The 18,428-nt window shown below is 52.6% G+C and overlaps 2 protein-coding genes across 2 annotated transcripts; one reads left to right on the forward strand and one right to left on the reverse strand.

The window, feature by feature from the left end:
- Nucleotides 1-2,788: 2,788 nt before the first annotated feature.
- H1-10 (H1.10 linker histone) lies at nt 2,789-4,512 on the forward strand. The gene has a single exon (XM_073351399.2). It carries the CDS (start codon nt 3,011-3,013, stop codon nt 3,662-3,664), a length of 654 nt encoding a protein of 217 aa, XP_073207500.1. The 5' UTR covers nt 2,789-3,010; the 3' UTR covers nt 3,665-4,512.
- An 8,833-nt stretch (nt 4,513-13,345) lies between these two features.
- On the reverse strand, nt 13,346-16,542 carry LOC140914178 (histone H2A type 2-B). Its single transcript, XM_073351400.2, has 2 exons — nt 16,436-16,542; nt 13,346-16,163 (listed from the first exon to the last, which is right to left on the reverse strand). Exon 2 carries the CDS (start codon nt 16,072-16,074, stop codon nt 15,694-15,696), a length of 381 nt encoding a protein of 126 aa, XP_073207501.1. The 5' UTR covers nt 16,075-16,163; nt 16,436-16,542; the 3' UTR covers nt 13,346-15,693.
- Between the last annotated feature and the right edge of the window lie 1,886 nt (nt 16,543-18,428).

Below are 18,428 nucleotides of genomic sequence, written 5' to 3' on the forward strand. Positions count from 1 at the left end.
CCTGGCTGCTCTCCTGCTTCACTTTTGGACAGTACCAGTCTGTGTATGATGGGGCATCATCTGAGATCTGATGCCTCATACAGTAGTGTGCTGCATTCAATCACAGCAAGAACAAAGGTAGGAGGGCAGCAGGTACAGCAGACCAAGCCTGAGATAGCTGAGTCCATCAGAGAATTTGCTATGGAAAGAGAGAGGGGGAAAGTGCAATGGGAACTACAGGAAAGAAGGCTGGGTGTAAGGGAAAAGATTTTTTTTTTGGCGGGGGGGGGGGTGTTTCTATGTGCAGAGGAGAGTGGAGCGGAGGTGAGGCAGGTGGTGGGTGGCTGTCCCCTGACAGCAGAGAAGGGAGCAGAGATCGGTGGTGGGGGAGGCAGGGGAGGTGTGGAGGGGGGGGGGGGAAGGAGGGCACAGATGGGAAGGGAGTGGGGAAGGCGGTGGGGCAGATGGGAATGGTTGTGTGTGGGGGGCAAACATGACAGAGACATAAGGCAGTGGTGGAGGCAGTGTGAGGGGCTGACAGGAAGGGTGGGGTTAAAGGGAGAGGATGTGGGGGAGAGGGGATGGGGCAAGGGAGTGGAGGAGGTAGTGGGGAAGAGGGAAGGGAGGCAATGGGGGGCAGATGGGAAGTGGGGAGAGAGGAAGGGGGCAGACAGGAAGCGGGAGTGGAAGGGAGAGGGTGTTGGGGGCAGATGGGAATGGGAAAGGGAGATGGGGGAGATGGTGGGGCAGAAAGGCAGGGGCGGGGGTGGAAGGGAAGGGAGTGGGGCGATGGTGTGGGGGGTAGATAGGAAGGGAGTGGGGAGAGGCGTGGGGGGGGGGGGGGCTCCAAGAATTATCAGTATTTGTCCCGCTGCTGGAGTGAGTGGCGGGCTTTGGGGGACGGGACGCTCCTCCTCCCATGTACAGGGGGTTCTGGGGGGGGGGTGTGCAGCTGAGGAGCGAGGGACGCAGGTTTCCCTTGCCCCCCCCTTTCCAGACCAGAAGTGGGGCTGACAAGACGGGCGTTCCGGCGGGACCTCCCCCAGTTTTGGCAGCAGCGGAGGGGAATCGCCGCTTTCCCCAGACAAGACTCTGAGCCGCTGTAACTCCGCACCGCCCTGCCCCGCGCACCGACTGACGCCCACCTGCAGGGGCGGCGGGCGGGGAACAGAGCTGCAGCCCCCGCCCCCCCCCCCACCACCACTGGTCCCCCCCTCGTGGCATGGGGGCATCGCACAGCGGCCCGCTCCGGATTCTGGTCACCGCATCGTCCCCTGCCCAGGTGGCTCGGGGGCGGGCTTGGGCGGCGGATGCGGGCAGCCGGCAAAGAGCCGCCCGCCCCGCTGCACACACGCCCCTTCCTGCGGGGGAGGCGGTGGACAGTGCCAGTGATGTTCTGCCCTCCCGCGGCCCTAGCCCTCTACATCACCCCGGCCCTGCGCCCCATCCTGACCCGGACAGAGGCGGAGGTGCCCCAGGGCCTGATCCCCCCGGCGGGGGATTGGCTGCTGCTGGATACGCAGGGTCAGTGACCCGCTCCCCAGGACAGACGAGGGGGCGTCGCCCCCTCCCAAGGTGACCCAGGAGGCAGCGATCTGGCGGGGAGATTTGGACATTGCCCGCCCACCATCCCCTGCCCCACGCTGACACAAAGGGCTCAGCTCCGCCCGCCAGAGTTTGTTTCTTAAAATATTTTTTTTGGTGGGTGGAAGAAGGGGCATGAATTGTGATGAAATTTTGGGATGGGAATGGCGGGGGAAATCCAGCCGCCCCCCCACGGGGAGCCGCCGGGGACGGGAGGGGCGCGATCTTTTCCTGCGCCATCCCCCTTGCCACTGCAGCGCCATCGGGGAGCCCGCAGACACGCTCCGGGCTGCCGGGGGGCATGTATGTCGCCCCTTCCAGTGGGCATGGGGCAGCAGTATGCACAGACACCCGTGCGAGGGGCGCGATGTGTGTATGGGGGGTTAACCCCTCTTTCCAGAGCGACACGCCTGAGAGCTCCCCCTCTTTCCGCAAGTCCCCAACGATAAAACCCTTCGCTGCACCCCCCCTCCCCGAGATTACCTGGGACGCAGCCCCCGGCCCTGCACACGCAGCCCGCCCTATAGCAATGATCGAGGGCTCCTGCCTCCCCGAACCCCTGTATTTTAATATAGGTCTAAGCAGCGCCTGCCGGGGGGGGGGGGAATCTAACCACCCCAGACACAAATTGGGTGACACCGCTCAACCGCCCGGTGGGGTCCCTCTAGCAGCGGGGTCCTGGCCGCGGAGATCCCTGGCGTCTCAGAACCTCGGCCCCTCCATATCGGGCGGGGACCCCCCTGGAAGCGTCTCGCTTGCTCCGTGTTGCTGCTGCCGACCACGTGAGGGCGTCCAGTGTGTTAGTTACAACAAATTATCCCCGGGACAGAAAAGCCGCCAGGGATCCCCGCCGCCCGCAGAGGGGACCCAGCCCAAGACCCCCCTCTTCGCTACCCGACCTGTGGGATAGTGCGGCTGGATAAGTCCTCCTGGGAGGCCCAGACCCCCCTATTCGGGGCGCCCCCCTCCTCTGTCTCTCCCCAGCATAGGGTGTGCTCTTTAAATCGCTTCTCGGGGACCTTTCTCGGGCCCAGGGAGCCCCGGCTGCAGGGCAGCGGGGTCAGGCACCGTCAGGAGCAGGGTTTTGTGGGGCCGCCTCAGCGCTGGGGTGTAGGACCTGGGAGCTAGAGCCCCGCAAAGGGGCTGCAAGAAGCACAAGTTGGAGCTGGCCCTGGCCCAGGCTGTTGTTGTTCTCAACGTGGTCCGCTCATTGTGCATATAAAGGGCTGCCTCGGAGCCCGCCCAGGCAGCCAGGCGGATTGCAGCTCTGAGCTGGAGCGGAGCGGAGCGAGCGGCCGGCCCCTGGTGCTTCCCCACTGACGCCTGCGCTAGCGAGCAACCAGCCAGCTCGGCCGGGGCGGTCCCAAGCAGCGGCCGCGAGTCCGTGCACTGATTAGCTGCGGCATCGATCGGCGTCTTCCCTGCAATCTGAGCAGTCCCAGCCAGCATGTCGGTGGAGCTGGAAGAAGCCGACCTGCCTCTGACTGAGGCGGAGGAAGCGCCCCTGGCCCCGGAGAAGAAAGGTGGCGCCAAAAAAGCGAAGGGCGGGGGCTCGTCCCTGTCTCCCTCCAAAAAGAAGAAAAACAACAAGAAGAAGAACCAGCCGGGCAAGTACAGCCAGCTGGTGGTGGAGACGATCCGCAAGCTGGGCGAGCGCAACGGCTCCTCGCTAGCCAAGATCTACAATGAGGCCAAGAAGGTGTCCTGGTTCGACCAGCAGAACGGGCGGACCTACCTGAAATACTCCATCAAGGCGCTGGTGCAGAACGACACCCTGCTCCAGGTCAAGGGCACCGGCGCCAACGGCTCCTTCAAGCTCAACAGGAAGAAGCTGGAAGGGGGCAGCGAGGGGAGCGCTGGCAGCAGCGCCCCCAAGTCCCACAAGAAGGCTGCAGCCTCCACCTCCCGGAGGGCGGACAAGAAACCGGCCCCCAAGAGCAAGAAGCCCGAGAAGAAATCTCACAAGAAAGGAGCCAGCGGCGCAGCCGCCAGGAAAGACAAGGGCAAAGCCAAGAAGGCTGCCAAGAAAGCCGCCTCCCCGGGGGGCAAAAAGGTCAAGAAGTCTGCAAAGCCCAAGGCGCTGAAGAGCAGGAAGGCATAAGGGGGGGGGGCAGGGCGCCCCCATCGCCCCACCACGCTGGGGCGGGGAGAGAGAACATTTCCCCACCCTTCACCCCCCCTCCAGCTCCCCAGGGCTTTGAGCCCCAAGACAGACTCTGATGTGAGGACAGACCCAGGTTATCCGCGTTGTATTTGTATTGCCGGCCTCGCTCTGTAGCCGTCGCCGCGGGCAGGGAAACGGGGGTTAGGGCTGCCCCAGCCTCGCAGCCCGTCACTCTTGTTTCCTTACTTGGCACCCCCCCCCCCCCCCAGCCGCGAAGGTTTCTGCTCGCCGCAGCCCCCTATTTACAGGGCTAGGTCCCGCCCCCCCTCCCCAGTTTCCATAGCAGCTATTTTTCATGAGCGCCCTCGCTTTTATGTTCCCTGCGCCACCCCCGGTAGGGGGCGATGCCACGTGGGTCCCCCCGGGTCCCGGCACCGCTGCCCTGTTGCGGGGGGGGGCGGGGGGGGTCTTTTGGCCTACTTCAGAATTTTTCGAACAGTGACCACGCCCTCTATTGGTTCTCGCCCTGGCGCCATGGAAACGGCCAGTTAGGCGCCCGTTCGCTATAATGGCGCCTGGGTAGCTCTTAAAGGGCACCTGCCCCCCCCCGTTCGCTGAGCCGCATCACGGCGTGCGGGCAGTGCCTGTGCGGAGCCAAGCGTGGCGAGGAGCTGCCCCAGCAGCGGGGCTGTCGCAGCCTTGGACCCATGTTGCGGGGTGACGCTGGTTGTGCGCGTGGCGGCCTTGCCCATTGCGGCCCTCCGCCCCCACGCGGTGCACCACGTGTTCGGGATTCAGAGTCAATGGCCTTTTTTGTTGTTGGTCAATAAATTGTTCAAACCTTTTGATTTGTTTTCTCCGTCTGTGCGGGGGGGGAGGGGACGGGCGCGGTGAGCGTGCTCGGGGAGCGGACCGCTGCTTAGCTGCGGGGGAATGGGAGCGGGGGGCCGTACTGAGGCTTAGCGGGGGCGGCGGGAAATGGGCTCGGGGAGTGGATCGGTGCTTAGCTGGGGGGGCAAGGGCTCGGGGAGAGAACCGGCGCTTAGCGGGGGGGGGGAAAGGGCTCGGGGAGCGAACCGGCGCTTAGCGGGGGGGGGGAAAGGGCTCGGGGAGAGAACCGGCGCTTAGCGGGGGGGGGGAAAGGGCTCGGGGAGAGAACCGGCGCTTAGCGGGGGGGGGGGGAAAGGGCTCGGGGAGCGAACCGGCGCTTAGCGGGGGGGGGGAAAGGGCTCGGGGAGCGAACCGGCGCTTAGCGGGGGGGGGGAAAGGGCTCGGGGAGCGAACCGGCGCTTAGCGGGGGGGGGAAGGGCTCGGGGAGCGAACCGGCGCTTAGCGGGGGGGGGGAAAGGGCTCGGGGAGCGAACCGGCGCTTAGCGGGGGGGGGAAAGGGCTCGGGGAGCAAAGGGCTCGGGGAGCGAACCGGCGCTTAGCGGGGGGGGGGAAGGGCTCGGGGAGCGAACCGGCGCTTAGCGGGGGGGGGAAAGGGCTCGGGGAGCGAACCGGCGCTTAGCGGGGGGGGGAAGGGCTCGGGGAGCGAACCGGCGCTTAGCTGCGGGGGCTCTGGGAAATTTGGCGGGAGCGGGTTGATGCACTTGGCGCGCCCCAGCGCTGCAGGGGAGACTGTCGGTGGGGTGGGGTGGGGTGGGGAGAAGGCGGCTGCATGTGTGGGGCCAGCAGCCCCGCTCTGTACGCCGAGCATGGGGAAAACAGCCTGGGGGGGGTGGGGGCCCTGCCCCTCCCTATGTTCTGTCCATGCGGGGGGAGGCAGGGGCTGTCTGTGTCACGGTCCAGGTTCGAGCTCTCCTCCTCTGGTGCCCCCCTCTCCTGGGGTGCGGAGCTTGTCCCCCTACGGCTCCTGCTTGAGCGTCCTGTCCCAGCTAGCTCGAGGCTGGTGTGAACCGGTTTAAATCTCTGCCCTGCCTGCCGGACCATTTCTTCCCCTGGGTCGGGTCCCCTCCCCTTCTCTCCGACGCAGGAGCTCCCCCTACGATAGAAACGAGTGACCCTGCTCTGCCCCCTACCCTGTCCAGCTAGGCCTGGAGCAGCTGGCTGGCGCCAGGGGCTTTTGGGTCCTGGGTGGGCAGCTGCTGTCAGCTGTGAGCACCTTGCAGTGGCTGTGGCCTGGGCTGTGGGTTCAGCTCTCCACCCCTCCCACTGTCATTTGAGCTGTTTGCTCTCAGGGAGTGTAAGAGTAGGGCACTCGCCTACACTATGCTCCTCTCACTGGCCGGACAGGGGAGTAAGGGCGACAGCAGCAGGCCTGAGTTTCAGCCATAGGCTTAGCTGTTTGTTTTTTTTTAATGTTTATATTATTTCACAGGTATCTCCTACTTGAGCAGAGAAGAAAAACAACACATGCTCTTTCTCTCCCTCCCCCCCACTACTTTTTCCCTAGGGGTGATAGTTGCCAACACTCCCGTGTTCAGTGGGAGGCTCCCAGAATCAGGCTCCATCAGCCGGAGGCTACTGAAGCCAAAACTTTAGGCCACTAAAATTCCAGTGGCACAGCAGGGCGCAGAGGCTCCCTGCCTGCCTGCCCGCCCTGGCACCGCTCCTGGAAGCGGCTAGTACAGCTCTGCAGCCCCTAGGGGTGGGGGAGATGAGTCAGGGCACTACCTGAGCATCAACTCTGCAGCTCCCATTGGCTGGGAACTTTGGCCAATGGGAGCTGTGCCAACCACTTCTGGGAGTAGTGTAGGGCTAGGGCAGGCAGGGAGCCTGCCTTAGCTCCGCTGCATCTCTAAGAGGGGCCACCCACAGTAAGCACTGCCCAGCCAGTGCCTGCATCCCACTCCCCTACCCCACTGAAAGTGAGTGAGGGGGTGGGAGGGAGAGAGACAGGGCAAGGGTGTTTGCACACTCTTTAATTACACAAAAAGAAAAAAGGAGTACATGTGGCACCTTGAGACTATAGCACTGTAGTGTCCAGGAAGTGGATCTCATGTGGACTGTTCCAGGCTGAGGTTGATGGTGGGATGGAAATCATGGTGGAATTCCTTAAGGGCTTCTTTTCCATGGGTCCAGCTGATGAAGATGTCATCAGTGTAGCATAAGTAGAGTAGGGGCACAAAGCATAAGGTGCCACAAGTACTCCTTTTCTTTTTGTGAATACAGACTAACACAGCTGCTACTCTGAAACCTGTAATTACACAAAGCCAACCCCTTCCCCCAAGGCTCCATCCCCATCCTTTTTCTTTCTGAGCACCCCCCATGCCTGCTCCTTCCCCTCCCTCCTAGCACTTCCTGCACACAGCTGAATAACTGTTCCAAGGCTGCAGGAGGTACTGGAAGGGAGGGGGAAGAGTTGAGCAGCAGGGCCAAAGGCCCCAGACATGACTCTCAGACCTCCTCTCAGACTCCAGTTTGAGAACTGCAGCGCTAAAGCCTCAAAAGGATGGCTGGGTCTGAGGCAAAGCTGCTCTTTGGCATAGGTGCCTGTACAGCACAGATCGTTAGGCCCTTACTTGTGCCACGTTTATCTCAACTACAAACAACTGAAAAGAGGGCCTAGGCTCAATGGTCAGAAAGAGCCCACATGCTTCCAGCCCTTTACTCACTGTAAAGTAGGACGACACCATTGCCTGAGAGGGGAGTAGGTCAAGTTTAGTGACACTTTAGTTCTTGCAGCTCTGCTCCCAGGTGGGACAGGTAGGAAGAGAATATCCTCCTCCTGGTGCCAACCCCCACTCCCACCAGGTACCTGCACAGAATCCCAAATCTCCAGCCCCTTATCTACACCAAAATTTGTGGCACAGCAGGGGCATAAATGTAGCATGGCTGAACAATGTAAAACAAAGGCTACTACACAGAAGGTTGTTCACATTCACCTTTAATTCAATTAAAGAGAGGTAAAGCCCAAGCTGACTTGACTGCTGGATAATGCAGCAGCCCCACTACCGCCATCTTCAGCTCAGTAAACTGTATGCCTTTATGTTCTAAGCACAGCTTTGTATACCTGGGAATAATCTTTAAAAAACTAGGGCTTAGATTCACACCCATGCTCCCTTCCCACAGCAGCATCATAGTCTGCCCCTAGGCTTAGCAGAGGTCACAGTAAGCATAACTTCTTATCCTTGTAAAGAGTTCACCCAGCAGCCACACAGTAAAGTGGGGCCTGATGCCCTTTCCTCATTACTTTTAAGCAGGTTTCAGAGTAACAGCCGTGTTAGTCTGTATTCACAAAAAGAAAAGGAGGACTTGTGGCACCTTAGAGACTAACCAATTTATTTGAGCATAAGCTTTCATGAGCTACAGCTCATCTGATGAAGTGAGCTGTAGCTCACGAAAGCTTATGCTCAAATAAATTGGTTAGTCTCTAAGGTGCCACAAGTCCTCCTTTTCTTTTTACTTTTAAGAAAGACTTTACAACTGTAACAGCCAATATGGCAACATTTGGCTTTGTCCTCTACACTACCATACATGTACAGTATTTGCCTACATGGTCCCCATCAAATTGAGTGGAATGGATTGTAGCTTGACTTCACTACCTCTATAGTTGTGTCTTCACAGGCTATGTTTTAAGACTTAGCCTATGCATCTTACTCAGTACTTTTGCACTTCACTGATTAATGGTTCAGCGTAACAGACTCATTATTCCTCATAAAACATCAAGGACATCCATGCAGAGTTTCTTAGTTTGGAGCCCAGGAACAACACAGAATGGTTTTTCTATGCATTTTTCTTTTGGTAAGGTACAGGCAGCTTGACATTTAGTCTACAGCTGGCCATTTACACCCAACATGAGTAAGGTTGTTTAAATGTGACATTTTCAGAGATATAAGCCAATTGCTTCAACCTCTCCCTTCAGGAGCAGGGCCAGAGCACCTAAAGAGGGAAAGCTAGAGAGCATAAGTAGCAAGCTTTAAGCGTCTCCCTTCCTATACTATAACAAGGCAGAAGAATTGATGCACAGGAAGAACTGCACTCATCTCTTGCTATAGCACTGCTGCCTCCTCCTCCTCCTATCTACTTGGGTTTTTAATCATGGCACCCGGGAAGATTTCATTCCAGCCCTTTTATCCCAGATCCTTTCTGAGCAGCAGTCTACAGAAGCTGTAATAAAATGCAGAAAAATAAAAAGTGGGTGGGAGATATCTAGGAAACAAAAGATGAGTGCAGGACACCTACCCCAAATCTTATGTCCAACTCATAAAATTTGGGGTTACATGACCTCTACCACATCAAGAATATACTGCAACAAGCAACCACCTTGCATGCTGTAAGAGGGACAGCTGTGCACTATTACTGTAGAATATACACTTGTATACAAAAGTAGGTTCTAGTCAGGACAGACTGGTCTAGGAAAGGAGTGCGAGAAAGCAAAAATGAAAAGGCCTCGTAGTGTGGCTAGCAGAAGAAAAGTCTCTTACCTCTAGCACTTCAAATGGGTATCTATGGTCTCCTGTAAATAAGTGTCTTCCCTTGCTATAAGCTCCAGGCAAAAAGGGAGCCAGTAATCATTAAGTGAAGGGAAGCACAGTGTTTGTGTCAGTAGTCAGAACTTGTTTGAGTGTAACAAGCTTTCAGGATCTAAGGATCCTACTAGAATCTGGTTTAGGAAAGACTGTGGGATAAAAATCTTCAGAGGCCAGCTCCTGCAGCCAAGTGTTCCTGGAAATTAGTAGCACACCCTTCTTTTGATTATGAGTGATAAGGGCAGAAATTTTTCATTAGAAATTCATCTCCTTTCTAACCTGGAAAACTATAGTGACCAGAGGCCAAGCAACATTACAAGAGTCAAGAGAACAAGAGGGATTTTTAGGTAGACCACTGAAAGTTCTGTGATTTGAGTTTATTTTTATTTAGGCCTGTTTAACTCTTTTGATCAAAATTTTGGAGAAAACATATTAAGGATTCAGCAACCCTATTCCTGGTCAAGTAAGAGGTAGGGAGCTCACAATATTCACCCAAGATGTTTTTCCTCAAAACCAGGGGAACCAGATGAGATATTCCTGATATTTAAGGGCTAGTGTACAGGGGAAAGTTGCACCAGTTCAACTTTAAACATTTTTAACCAGTGTAGTTAAGCCAATACAAACCTCTACATGTTCACTTAGTCTTGTTTGAGAGTGGCTTATTGCACTTTAAACTTAACAGACTAACTAAAAATCAAAAGAAGTCACTCTTACACCAAAATAAGCATGTCCACAGAGAGGTTTACACTGGTTTAAAATTCACATATTAGGTTATGCTGCTACAGCTTCCCCATGTACACCTAGAAAGCCACATGAGAAAGCAGCAATAATTTAAAGACAAGCCACTCCAACTCCCCTCCCAGCCCACCTGTCAGGCCATTTCTGTATAATATATAGAAGGGAAAAAGCCAAAGAGGCAATGCAAACCCAGTTTAAAAAACAAAAATAAAACCTGTGTGATTCATCTTTGTGAACTTAGTCATCACTCTTTTCTGCCAAAAAGCCCTAGCAGGCAAGTGTGTCATAAAAAGGACTGGATGGCTTCCTGACTAGGCACTCATTTCATCTCTACATCACTGTTTTAAATCTAGCCAAGGTTAGTAGTAGTTGTAGAAAAAAGGTCATCTGATAACAGACCAATGAGCCCTTGGAAATAAGCTCAGAGTTAGTACTTTCAGTCCAGTTCATAGTTTTATTATTTGTGTTCCTGACTGGAACCCCACAGTTCTAGGCAATGTGTGTGCGACAGCCCTTGCTCCAAAGAACTTATAATCTAAAAAGACTTGAAGTTCTGGGCCGTCAACAGAAAAGCAGAGCTCGCTGGATGTACAGCATTAATTCCTTTCCAGTTTCTTCTTCACTTAACGACCCTGCCAGTTTCCCTAGTGTCATAATGACTAAGGGCCCCTGATTAAAGCCATATAGGAAATCAGTAGAAAAACACCCACACACACCACCCCCGCTAGGCATCAGCAAGCATTGGGAAAAGGCCTAGGCGCTTACCTCACAGGAGCAATCCTCAGCAGAGGCTGCACTCCCCCCCACCTGTAGCAGTGGTTCCTCCAGGCAAGGGCAGGCCCATTGATAGGACTGCACAGAGAAGACAGTTACTGCAGTTACACATGGAAACCCAAGTCATGGGCCAGAACTCCATTGTGCTAGGCCTTGTACCAACAGAACAAAGAGTTTACTGTATAAAGACAAGAGACAGCAGCTGGAGACAGACAGGGGAAGCACAAAGAAACTATACAAAACTTGCACCATCACTGGCCATGGTGTATACAATCTGTGGGCAGACAGAACTGCAGTCTGCTACACTATTGGAGCACAGAGGCCAAGAAAGTGACTAGGTGAAAATCACCCTTCCTAACTCAGTGTAGCTACTCCCCTTATGTCAGAGCCCTCTGATTTACAGTCACAACTCATGCTCCTTGTGGAGCAACTACACAGAAGGGGTGTGTGTGAATTCTATTCTATCAACAAAGCTATCAGCTAAATTCTGATTACAGAATATTTGTAATTGACATGCAGAAGAACACAGCTTGATTTTCAAATCCCAGGTGGAGTTGCAGGGCTAGTGGATATAAACCTGCAGTCACGGAGAAGTTAACACACAAGAGATTTGCTAGGTTAAGTCAGTCTCTTCAGTCCAGTCTACTAATGCAGCTTTCACTTTTATTACCATCTGGCAAGGTTATTGTGGTGCTATAAAAGCACCACATTTAGAAGCAGGTCTGGGGTAGTTTCCTTAGTCACTAGGGCCCAAATCCTCAAAGGATTACAGTGGCAGCTGGGTGCCTGAACACAATGGGAACTAGGCACCTAAATACCTTTGAGGATCTCAACCAGGCAGTCAATGGTCCACCAATTATTTGACTATAGTCAAATATGGTCAAGTATTCCAGCAAGAATGCCCTGGTATAGGCACCAGACTACCTTTTAGACTGTTTTGCATTTCCCCCCCGAGTTAAAATAATTTGGGTTTATCCTTAAATAGTTATGCCTAGTAAGTTATCGGAGACCGTGAAGTCTTACTGTTTTAATAAATTAGTGCTTTCAAATATTTGACTTGCCCAACCCTAATCTGGGCCCAGATGACAACACAACTTTTTGCAGAATTAAAAGGACATTATTAATTTGAAATCTAATCAGTTTAAGAGTTAGAAGCAGTTTCAGTTGCCAGACCTCTCCAATTCCCTTCCGATAATTTGTATTTTTCCTGTTAATAGAACTTTTCTTCTCCCATGTTGCTATGCAAAATAGCTTCCTGCATGTATTTGTGGGTAACTGCATAAAACGCTGCCAAATGCCCAAGGCAGACTAAAGGAAATTGAGGAAAACATTCTCTCCCCTCTTTGAGCAATAAAGAAGATCTCATGGCAGGCTACCAGTTGAAGTCACAATACTATAAAAATCTGACAGTTAAAAAAAAAATAGAAGTTTTTAAAGTAGGTTTGGATTCCAAACCTTGCACAGTATTGTTATTTGGACTAGTGCGGACTGGGATGGAGTTTAAATACCCACAAGTAAAGTGTACCTACCTATGCTAAAGCCAAACCCCAGCTAATAAAAAAACAAAAATCAACTATAATAAATATATCTGTTAAGAACACATCAGCCTGGCTTCCACTGGATGCAGGGCACAAGAGAAACTAAAACTCTTTCCTAAATTGAAATAGCCAAATAGATGGCTAGTCATGCACTTCTGACACTTACCTAGAATTTGACAGAAGACCCAGTAGTGGGTAATGTTTTCATTACTGCCTTTCTTCCTCCATTGCCAGGTTTCTAACCCCCATTCCTTCAATTGTTTGTTACACACATGTGGCATCCTATCCTAAACTGTACGCTCTTTACAGCGGAGACAACCTTATTTGTGTTTGTCTAGTGCTCAGAGCGAAGGGGCCCCAATCCTTACTGGTGCTAGTGGCATACAAATAATTAAGTTCCTCAATATCTTCTATTTACAGGCTCTTTAAAAGACAACCACTGTTTCCCCCCCGCAGCTTGCCTGCATCCTCTCCAGGGGCGCTGGAACAATTTGTACAGTGGGGGTGCTGAGAGCCATTGAACCAAACTGTAAACACTGCATAGGATGAAAACCACTTCAGGTGCTGCACCCCCTGGCTTATGGTCCTCTCCCCCTGCACCCTTCTCCACCCCCCCCCCCTCCTTTTTCAATTTCCTCCCCATCCATGGAAGAGAAAATCAGGAATACAAGTCTTTGCAGAATCACATCCTAGATGTCTCCTGGCATATATATTGTGAGCTCTCCACCTAAGTACAAGTGGAAAAGGGTACATGAAACTTAAGTCTACACTAGAAATTTAGCTCCCGTGCAGTGTCTCAAGCTTATCATCAGCCAGCTGAGTAAGTGTTCCAGTCCAGCTTTGCTTTTCCTTGCAGGTGACACCTTCTGAGGGAGATTCAAGTTTCTTTGCATTTGCCTCATTGGCTGGGTCATCAAGTGACTCTACATTACCAGCAGCGGGGAGAAAAATTTGGAGGATGACTATTATGTTTGTTCACACAGACAGGCGAGGGGATCAATCTGGAGTGAAAAAAGTAAACATAACGTCTATGGCAACGGACTGGGATTGCTGGACTAAATCAGATCTCTTTCCCCATCCTTCCCAGGAAGACAGAATCCAAATACAAAAAGTTACTGACATAAAAATATCAGCCTGTTTCCTCAGATATGACAATTCCAATGCAAGCAAAAGTTAGGTGATGTGGTGATAACAGACAGCGAATTTGACATACATTCAATACTGAACCAGTTTAATCAGATTTTGGGTTTGCATTGTTCTTTTTTTCAGTATCACAAGTTCTGCATTTTCTAAGAAATACAAAGCAACCTCCTTTGAGTCGTACAGAATGCTGGTCCTAGAGAAACAAAAGAACAAGACACTAAGAGAGAGACATTTTAGAATCTCCATTCTCTAAACAGTGATTTGTATCAAAAGAAAAATACCTAGTTCTCTCCCTCATCCACCCCAGTATGGCCTAACGCTCAGTTTACAGAAGGAAAAAATCCAAGTTGGTCCCATGCAACAGCAGTAAGATACAGCTGCCCAGAAACAAAACCGTTTCCCCCAGGCCTGAGGAGGGGTGAAACCACAGAATATCCCAGACAGCCAGTGTCATATCAAGTTTACGTCTCCATTATCACTAAATCAATACTCTAGTAACATACCTTTTCCACATTCTACAATGGAGTGAAAAACCTCTTCATAAAACCACTTACAGGCATCCAAACTCATCTATTCTAGGGAATTTAACTGAATCAGAGCAAGTTACTTCATCTACAAAATTAAGAGCTGATTTGATAGGTGGAACACATGCTACTTACAGCACAGACAGTTGTCCATTGCACTTTAAGAAGATTATGAAGTTCTACTGTCCAACAGCCTAGACACTGCTACATGCACATGATTCTATCAACCTTCCACATAAACAAGCTGCCCTCACAATAAGGAACAAGATTGCTCTTCATACCAATTTCTATAAGATCACAGCTACTATGCGTCACAGGGACTGCTAGGCTGACTTTCATGCTCATACATTATCCAAATAGCCATTTAATAACCACCACATTAACTATATATTTGCTTTATGTAAATTATAGGTTTTTAAAAAAAGAAACATTAATCCATTAAGGAGGACTACAGTTAACAGATATATAACTAGCACTTCATTTTAAGAACCAGAAGTAGTGATGAACAAAAACACTGCATGTCATTATAAAGTGCAATTAGGGTACAAGTGCTAAGTTCTCAATAAAAATAAGAGGTTCTGCAACATAAAGCTATTAATCGGATCAAGAAAAAAAAAAGGGGGGGGGGACCAATGGCAGCTTCCATTCCCTGCCAATGGTCAACTCATGACCTTGTAATGCTCTTTTAGAGTATTTTCAAGTGCACCCTTTCCCCCAAACCATACAGGACCACACTAATGAGAAATAACTAATCCTACTAGTCCACTGAGTGCATGAACTCAGCCAAACAGCTACAATAAGGTGACTTTGCAAGAAGGGATTCAAAACGTAACCGGAGACCCAAGTTAGGGCTCCTTTACAATTGATGACATTTTCGCTTATACCACTGGACAAAACAAGACTTGGTAGACTTGGCAAAACAAGACTAGTTCCTCCCAGAAACATACTTTTTTTCACATTTGGAAAGTCTCCTGGCCTCACCACCCTCCTTGTACTTACTAAGTCCATTTCTGATCACATTTATGGGGATGTGCAGCAACAGCAGGTAAAATTATCACCCTCCTCAACTTCCCTACCTCCTGCGTGGAGCAAGGTGAGAAAGTAAAGTAGATCATTCGTGCAAAAGTTAAGCAATAGGGAGAGATCACCCTCCATGACTCTCCCACCCCCAAACAATATCCAGGTAGAATACAAAGGAAACACATGGTATCTTCAGTTACATCCACAAACACAACATAAATATAAAGAGCATTGACCAAGCCCAGTCTCTTCCTGCTCCAGGCTGGAGCTTTCACTGTGCAAAATATTTTCCCTTGCAGTTAGTTACACCTTCCCAAAGGGAAAAAGAAAAAAGAAGGGGGGGGGAGAAGAGAGAGAGAATCAATTCTTCCTTCTCCCAAACACTTCTTCCCACGGAATGTGAGCAGGTCCAGAACAGCAAGCCACCAACCCCACAGATGCTGCTCTGAGAACAGAGTTGTTGACCAGCAACCCTGGAAGGATAGCTTTGCAGCTGAACAGTCCAGAAAGCAACCTAGAAGTACCAGGCAGGGTGCTGGCACCTGGGCAAGAGCTTTTTTATTCTTATTATTACTATTTCAAATTCAAACGGCTTCCTTCCTTCGTTTCATACCTCCCTCCTTGCTGGGGGGCTGGAGAGGAAGAGAAAGAATCACAGGCTCATTATCATTCTGTAATAAGAGCTACGACCTCCCCTGCTGCCGGACGGCAAAGCTAGCACATGGGGGGCAGGAGGGCAGTGCCCCCCGGCAGCAATGGGGGGGGGTCGGGGGGTGGGAGAGCGGGCACACGGAGAGGACACGAGGGGAACGCCAAGGTTGGCTGCACCGCATCGCGGATCGATTGACTTCCTGGGCATGCGGGTGGCTCGGGGCTCATTTCTTGGAGCTCTGGGTCTTCTTGGGCAGCAGCACGGCCTGGATGTTGGGCAAGACGCCGCCCTGGGCGATGGTCACCCCGCCCAGCAGCTTGTTGAGCTCCTCGTCGTTGCGGATGGCGAGCTGCAGGTGCCGGGGGATGATCCGGGTCTTCTTGTTGTCCCGGGCGGCGTTGCCGGCCAGCTCCAGGATTTCGGCCGACAGGTACTCGAGCACGGCGGCCAAGTAGACGGGTGCCCCGGCCCCGACCCGCTCCGCGTAGTTGCCCTTCCTCAGGAGCCGGTGCACGCGGCCCACCGGGAACTGCAGGCCGGCCCGGGAGGAGCGCGACTTGGCCTTGGCTCGCGCTTTGCCGCCGGATTTCCCTCGGCCGGACATGGCGGGGGGGACGCGGCGCACGGGGAGCAGGGGCCGATCCCGGCGGCTGCCGGCCGGGAGGAGGAGAGGCGCCGCGCCGGTCCCAGGGCCTGGGGAGGGGGGGGGGAGATACAACAGCGTTACAACGCGCAGGCCGCGGGGCACGACCCGCCCCGAGGGACCGCCCCGGGAGCCGCTCGCCAGGGCTACAACGTGCCCGGGCTGCAGCGCCGAGAGGCCCGGCGGGGCCGCCGACCTGCCCCCAGCCCGTGACCTGCCCCCGCCTGCAGCCCCCCGCGAACCGCCCGCGCAGCAGCCATGCGCACGCTATGAAAATAAACCCTACGGAGGCTGAAACCCAAGGCAGAGCCCTGGCCCTCACCGCCACACTGAGCCCGATCCGCCCTGCCAGACGCCCGCAGCTGCAATGACAATAACGCTCGTAGCCGCGAGCGGATATAAATCCAAGCCCAGGCGGCCGGCCGCTTCCCATTGGCGGCCGTGGGAGTCGACCAGGCTCCCATTGGCGGATATTCCGATCCCTGATTTGCATAGGGCTCGCAACGCCCTATGCTCGGATTCGGACGAGGGTGGAGTGGCAGTCGAGACGCTGGCTGGGCCGTCCGCAAAGGGAGCTGGTGGTGAAGCATATTAATGTGCAGCAACAGCAGCTACAAGGAGACGGGATCTTTGACTGCCTCACAAAGCGATGCACCAGGGGAAGGATATTTCTTCCCCTGCTTCGGCTGTAGCGCTTTAAGCAGTCACGTGTCGCTCGTCCTCTTTGGCCCCTGATCGGCTCCATAGCAGGCTCCACGCTTGAATTCACCTTCCAGTCCCGCTGTAAACACCAGTACCTTGCACTGCACTGCGCCCCAATAGCTCTGGGGCTCACGGCTGAGCCTCTCTCTCTCTCTGTACAATATTCCCCTCTCGTCTTGCCCGTGTCACTTGGGTATTGGATTGGGGCAGCAGGGGTGTCACAGGCAAGAAAAATATCTCCCCCCCTCATTGTTATGACAAATGTGGGCAGGTAGCTTTTGTGCCAGGGCAAATGACTGCTGCTCCTGTCTCCCAGAACAGGGCACCCTAGCTGTGTAAGCATGGAACTAAGAAGGAGGAAGCCTCAAATTCTAATTGCAAATCTAATACTGCCTCACTCTAGCCTTTGGCACCACTTTACCTCTCTGAGCATCAGCTTCCACAGCTTTAAGACTTTCCCCAGGGCTGCTATGAAGGGTATTTATGGACATAAGGCCCACATATACTTGTGGACCACTTAACTGTGAATTAAATGTTTATAAAACATTTGGAAGGGCTGTATCAGTGTTAAATGCTCTACTAGGAATAAACATCAGACACAAACCTGGCTGTATGATCCAGACTCTGGCCCCCGTTCAACTGTGCTATTCCGACCCACCATCAATTTTGGGTTGCTCCAAACTCCAGGCTTATGCTCATGATCAATACAAGTGCTAACGTGGGTTGAAGCACACCCAATGGAAGGGGAAGCAACCCGCCACCAGGTGCCTATATTACGGTAAAAAGAGGAATGTGTAGATTACCAGTTTTAACAGCTGTAAGTACCACCACTGGTACCTGTCCTGCTCCTGCTCAGGGATGAAGAGCTTCTGCCTACAAAGCAGCAGGACTCTGAAATTGAGTGTTTTTTTAAAGGTGTGCCAATATAGTGACACTGTAGACCACAAATAGAAGGGCAGCCAGTAGATCACTGTCTTCCTACTTGAGCAAGCTGTATTTCCCCTAGGGGAGTGCCACAGAGGAGCAAGCAGTCTCTTACCTTCTCAAATATTCTCAATAAAATCAAGGACAATCAGCAAAATACAGGGGATCCCAGTTCTCTTGTTGGAGATCCCAATATTGGTAGGGCAGATCTGCTATCCAATAATCCTTAGGCTGTGTTTACATTAGCCCTTTTTCCTGCAAATAAATCCCACCATTTCTAATACTGGTGTAATTCCATCACTGGGAGCCCTAGTGTACAGCAGCTGCATCATCATATAAATCTACATGACACAGTGGTTAAAACCCTAGTTGCCACTGCTTCTACCAACTTTTTCTATATTAGGGCTCCCATTTTGCTACCACCTGTGAGGGAGTGTGAAACTTTTCAGAGAAAGGGCTAGTGGAGACATGGCCACATTGTCCGTCTTTGATCAAACCGATAATGCCACTAGCTGCCCTTCTAGAAAAAGGCCTATTGTCTCACCGTGCAAACACCTAAGGAAAATCTCATTTCATTTCAGTCTCCTGCTACCGTAACAGGATGGGCCTTTTCCTTTCCCAAAACTAATAAATTTCCCTGGCTATTGGCAATGGGTTTGCAAGCCCCTGGTTTTAGTGCTAGGTTTTAT

The sequence above is a fragment of the Lepidochelys kempii genome, chromosome 7 (genome assembly GCF_965140285.1).
Source record: "Lepidochelys kempii isolate rLepKem1 chromosome 7, rLepKem1.hap1, whole genome shotgun sequence".
Lineage (NCBI taxonomy): Eukaryota > Metazoa > Chordata > Testudines > Cheloniidae > Lepidochelys > Lepidochelys kempii.

What these genes read in the sequence shown, in the direction of transcription:
- H1-10 (XM_073351399.2), top strand. Translation starts at nt 3,011, where the DNA reads ATGTCGGTGGAGCTGGAAGAAGCCGACCTGCCTCTGACTGAGGCGGAG.
- LOC140914178 (XM_073351400.2), bottom strand. Translation starts at nt 16,074, where the DNA reads ATGTCCGGCCGAGGGAAATCCGGCGGCAAAGCGCGAGCCAAGGCCAAG.